Genomic DNA, 6,000 nt, shown 5'->3' with positions numbered 1-6,000 from the left:
AATGACAATTACATGAATTCATTTCAGCTTCATTAAAAGTGGTGAAAAGCACTAGTGGTGTGTGTGTGTGTGTGTGTGTGTGTGTGTGCTAGTGTTCCTCTCTACTGCTGGTATACTTGTAGAATGTATGGACACACGTCACAATATAGTATCTAGACACGTTGCAGTGGACAACAAATGACAGGTTACATTCATGTCAGCTTGGATTAATACTACAAACAGTGCGTGTATACTTCATTCCTAATCACGTACTAAGTGCGAGACACAGCTAAAATAGCCCTTTATGATTATGTTCTTGACATTGCTCTGAAGAATGGATCGATTTATTACACACAGTAATGCAAGTAAACGTTGCATGAAGTGCACTAGCTGAAACTACATGGCAACGCCACACTATTGGGCTAGCATACATAGACGTACAATGAAACCAAATACAAGCATGGGTGGTGTTACTGAGGCAGGGGCTGAAATTCCGATAAATAGCCGATCTTGCAAGCTCTCGATGAGTCGCGCTGCGACCGCGTTGAGAGCTTGTAGATGGGCTATTTTCCAGGTGCGACCCCGCACTCATTGGCTACTGGAGATGTGGCGATGACATGGATTTCTAAACAAATTGCTGCATTCAAGATCAGGAGAGTTCGGAAAAAAGCAATTCTCGGTTATGGCATGGAAAGGAGAGGTAGCCTACTTATCGTGCTTATTTTCACTATACTTCTTAAACATTAGGTTTTTAAGTGGAGCAACCACTGCCTTAAGTGACTGTGTGTGTGGGTGGCTGGGTGTGAGCATGAAAACAGCATGGTTGTTTTTCATATATATATATATATATATATGGTGATTTTGGGTGTGCCAGTACAGTGACGGTACAGTACAGTGGAGGGTACAGTAGAGGGACCCCCACATGGTAACTGTCATTTCTCAACCGTTTCGGACGTGGGGCGGCTCCCCGGAATCGGGCCGGCACCCTGGGTGCGTTCCTGTGGGTCTTGAACTCCCCCCGGGGACCCCCATACGGAGTTGCACCACTTACTTCACACGGGTGTGATTCTTTTTTTTTATTCATGAGATTTCATATATTTTTTCTGTGTCTTCATAAAATGACTGAAAACAATAATTTTATTTGTTTTTAATTCATGAAATAATTAACTTTTTGGGGGAAATGTTTTTTGAAAATGTTTTGAAATACTAATTCAAAACAAAACTAGGAAACAAAAAAAAACATGAAACCAGTGTCTGGTAGCCTACTAAAACAGTGATCTGGAGGTTGGTTCCATTCAGATCCCGTGGTCAGGTAGGACACCTACTGGTCAACAAGAGCTATTGCATGAAAGTCAACTGGACAAAATCGGTCTCCCAATTGCATAGTTTGTCTACTTTAGTAAAATCTAATCCAATGACGAAACATGAAAGGTAGACAGAATCAGTGTTGGGCAGTATAGTTACTAGTAATATATTACTGTAATATTATGTATTTTCCCAGTAACGAGTAAAGTAAGGTAAGGTATTACTCTGCCAAAACAGTAATATTATACCTATTTACTTTGTAAAAATAGCACATATTTAGTTTTGTTGGCTGTTGAAAACATTTCATTTAAAAGGTTGAGAGAGATTGCTGCTTTATTTTATAGCCCTTTTAGCTGATTGGTGACTCTTTTTCTTAATGTTATTATTCAAAACAATTGGATTCAGTTTTAAAAGAAGCTGACTAAACACATTGTGTTGTTGTACATCCCAAAAATAATAATGTAATAATTATAATGTGTAATATATTAGTCTTGATTCCAAGAACCCAGGTAATAAGTAATGTAATATTACTTTTTTTTAAACGGTAATAAGTAACACAGGCTATATTACTCTCCTAAGTACTATTGCCCAAATAATGAAAGGTAGACAGAATCAGGGACGTGCACACGTAGACATTAAAGGGGGCTTCAGCCCCTGCCCTTTTTACCCGTCTGTAAAACAACTGCCCTTTCCAGACCACGAATGCATTTACTATGGTGAAAGAAATGCAAAATGCTACTCCTTTCCATGCCATAGCGGAAGGCAGCGTTCATGAGAATTCCCTTTTTCCCCCTCAGTCTCCTGAACTCGAACGAAGCATTTTGTGTTGAACTATTTCGTTTCGAAATCCATGTCGTACACCGCATCTCCAGTGTAGATAATGACTGCTGGGGTTGTGCCCCGAAAGTAGCTGATCTACAAGCTCTCAACGCGTCGCAGCGTGACGCGTTGTGAGCTTGTAGATCTTGATTGAGCTTGATTTTAGACAAAAATATAGCAGATCTATAAGCTCACAACGCGTCGCGCTGTGACCCGTTATGAGCTTGTAGGTCTGCTATTTCTGTCTAAAAGTGCCCTCTTACACTCTCTGCACGTCCCTGGACAGAATACGCCCTGGGTCATAATTTGAAACATGATGAAAGGTAGACAGAATACGCCCTGGGTCATAATTTGAAACATGATGAAAGGTAGACAGAATGCACCCTGGGTCATAATTTGAAACATGATGAAAGGTAGACAGAATACACCCTGGGTCATAATTTGAAACATGATGAAAGGTAGACAGAATACACCCTGGGTCATAATTTGAAACATGATGAAAGGTAGACAGAATACGCCCTGGGTCATAATTTGAAACATAATGAAAGGTAGACAGAATACGCCCTGGGTCATAATTTGAAACATGATGAAAGGTAGACAGAATACGCCCTGGGTCATAATTTGAAACATGATGAAAGGTAGACAGAATACACCCAGGGTCATATTATGAAGTTGATCTGGTAAAAATAAGAACACAGCCTTAAATGCCTTGGCACACAAAGTGGAGAGATGGACTATGCTATAAGTTTCATTTAATTTGAAGTACCTTGATTTGAAAGCTTGGAAAGGTAGCAGATCTACAAGCTCTCAACATGTCATGCTGCAATGTGCTGTGGGCTTATAGATCAGCTATTTTTGATTAAAAAATAATAAAAAAGGACAAAAATAAACTGAAGAAAAACAAATGTAAGAGCTACAGCACATTGGAAATCCCTTTTAGATCTTTCTTTGACTGGATGGATGGAAGCAGCTGTGAAAGGCATAGTTCGGATTATTTGGAATTGTTTTTGGAGATCGCCGATATTGGTATCGTCTCTATAGACTCTCGCTGACCCCCATTCCTTTCTGCTACCATTGCTACAAAACAGACTAACAATAACATTCCAGTTGACATTTCTTAGGTGATCACAGAGACCATTTCTTTAATCATTTCCAACCGGGCGCGCCGCTGGCTGCTATTCTTGGCCATATTCATTGTCAAGAAGTGTCCTGAGAATTTCAAACATTGATTGGCCAAAAAGAGACAAAATAGCAGATCTACAAGCTCGCGGGGCGAGCTATTTCACAGCGGTATATTTGTTATGAAAAACTAGGGCTTAATTGGCCGAAAGAGGTACGGTACTTCAGTGGGATTGTGTGAGAAATCAAACCCAAACGATGATGATGATGATGATGAAGAAGAAGAAGGTGCAGGGATCAGCCAGCGATCTCCGTGGGCTCCGTCACCAGCTTGGTTCCGTCCCAAACCGTCTTGAACTGTTCTGGGACCGGAAACTCTCTCTGCAGAACCAAAGAAAGGGTATCTTTATCAATTTTATTTTTTTATTTTAATTTCCATTTCTGCTGCGCCGTGTGGATGTCAAACGTCATGTCACGGGCCTATGGCGTCACTCATCTATGATGTCACTCATCTATGATGTCACTCATCGTGTCATCTATGACATCAGTCATCCCTCCATCTTTCAGCCTGATCAGAGCCCCATTGACTTCCATTACAGAATGTTTTATTGAAGGACCAGGAGATGTCTATGTGTCAAATTCTACTATATCACACACACACACACACACACACACACACACACACACACACACACGCACGCACGCACGCACGCACGCACGCACACACTCACATAGTCGTCGTCTCCTGTGGGGACCATGATGTTCATCTCAGAACTCATGGCGCTGACGATGTCACAGTCCAGCGATGCCTTGCTCAAGAACACCTGGCAGCCCTCCGTCTTGTTGATGGACATGGTGGGGACTTTACCCAAAACCTAATAATAGTAATAATAATAATAATAGTAATAATAATAATGATATAATGATAATGATACTACTACTAATTATAACAACAACAACAATAACCATCATCATCATCATCATCATCATAACTGACTCACCTGTAACTGAACGGACTTGGAGTTGATGATCTCCACGATACCGACCACGTTCTCAAACACCAGAGCCAGCTTCTTACACTTGTCTGTGGACATCGGAAGTGAAGAACATTTGAAACACACGCGAGACATGCTCAAAGCATTTCCCGGGGTCCCCATGCAGCCAAAAACGAACCCCTGGTCTAAATGGCAACTCACTGTTACGAGCAGTAAGCAGCTACGGGAAAGAATAGACAGACTAACTAACTAACTAACTTGGAATTAGTAGTAGAGAATGCAGACAGCGATAGAGTGCCGGTATTATTGCCTTTTTCTTTTGTGATACCTCATACCACTGTGAATAGCCTTGACGCCTATTATCCTAAAAAGCCATTACCTATATGTACGTTGATTAACTTCCAAGTTAGTCTAAGTGAGAAAACGAACGTTGTAACTATTCTCTTTACTGACATTAAACCAATGTTCTTATTGCATATTGTCTGTCCTCTCTTTGATATGTTACGGGCGATTGAGAAAGCCCCTAGACTGTGGTCGGTAACAAGAGGGAAGGAGAGACAGGGGAGGAATACAGAGCATTCCTACGCTACGTGGCACGTAACACTCACCTACGATGATGGAGTTGATCTTGCCCTTGACCGTGACAGTGCAGCTGTTACAGTTGAAGATGTAAACCACCTGCCTGAGCTCCGTGTCCGAGATCTCCAGGTCCTGCTTCTGCTCAAAGTTCTCCTGCACATTGAAATGATGTATTAGGAATAATAATAAGCCCTTGAGAATAAAGTGTCTCGTTTTCGAGAGGGTCCTAAAGTATACACGATGCACAGACATTACAAAACAATTAACTCTTTCGACGCCAGAGGGTGGTAGATGCCAGCAACAAGAGCGAAGAAGAGGCGGGCTTGTTGTTTTGGCTGAAAGTGAAACTAATCGAGCCTCCCGGCTCTGCGGAGGCCAAACGGGACCTACTAGTGATGCAATCAGTGTTTTGATTAGCGTGAGGTTGGATTAATGATTTACTAGGCGCATGCCTATTTAATTGCATTATGAGCCATGATGTCAATAAAGACAACGTGCACACACATGCTCGCGGTGATTTTGGCTATTTTTACGTGGGCGCTAGCGGTGGCTAGCAACGAAGCAAAAAATATGATCTTTTTAGTTTTTAATGCTCGATTAATGCCAAATAATCAAATCTCCTTCTCTCGGGCATGGCTACCTGGACAAAGGTACATTATTACTTGCGCAAGCAGAGCGCGCAAGTAATCATTTCGCTTGGTCTCTTCGAAGTGAAGCCAAGTTTTCTTCAACCGTAAGTCTGTGCCTGGTTTGCTGGGACCAGTTACAACATTACGTCATCCTTGAGAGAGTACATGGTGTGTATATGACGTAATGTTACAAGTTACAAGTTACAAGTTACAAGTTACAACATTACGTCATATACACACCATGTACTCTCTCAAGGATGACGTAATGTTGTAACTGGTCCCAGCAAACCAGGCACAGACTTACGGTTGAAAAAAACTTGGCTTCACTTTTTGGAACCAAGTAACCACAGTATACTGCTAATCAAATTACAACTACATACTCTGTATGTAGTTGTAATGTGATTTGTAATTTGTAAATCTGTGCCTGGTCTGCTGGGAACAGACTCTCTTACGTCATCACTGAGAGCTAGTCATACATATACACACACCATGTACTCTGGTCCCAGTTCTCAACGATGACGTAATGTTGTAACTGGTCCCAGCAAACCAGGCACAGACTTACGGTTGAAAAAAAC

General features: G+C 41.5%; 1 protein-coding gene across 2 annotated transcripts in view; it reads right to left on the bottom strand.

Annotated features, from left to right (window-relative positions):
* Positions 1 to 1,064: 1,064 nt before the first annotated feature.
* The window catches only part of cap2 (cyclase associated actin cytoskeleton regulatory protein 2), a 64,599-nt gene continuing 59,663 nt past the window's right edge, over positions 1,065 to 6,000 (bottom strand). For both annotated transcript variants that reach the window (XM_080787734.1, XM_080787733.1), the window contains 4 exons: positions 4,826 to 4,949; positions 4,224 to 4,306; positions 3,954 to 4,097; positions 1,065 to 3,603 (listed from right to left, as the gene is read on the bottom strand). In XM_080787734.1, coding sequence (XP_080643860.1) covers positions 3,520 to 3,603; positions 3,954 to 4,097; positions 4,224 to 4,306; positions 4,826 to 4,949 — 435 coding nt within the window. In that variant the 3' untranslated portion in view covers positions 1,065 to 3,519. The remainder of the gene's footprint in view (positions 3,604 to 3,953; positions 4,098 to 4,223; positions 4,307 to 4,825; positions 4,950 to 6,000) is intronic.

The sequence above is a fragment of the Protomyctophum bolini genome, assembly GCF_963924005.1.
Source record: "Protomyctophum bolini genome assembly, chromosome: 17".
Classification (NCBI taxonomy): domain Eukaryota; kingdom Metazoa; phylum Chordata; class Actinopteri; order Myctophiformes; family Myctophidae; genus Protomyctophum; species Protomyctophum bolini.
Note: the sequence above shows the minus strand (reverse complement) of the source record. Positions and strands in the feature narration are given on the sequence as shown.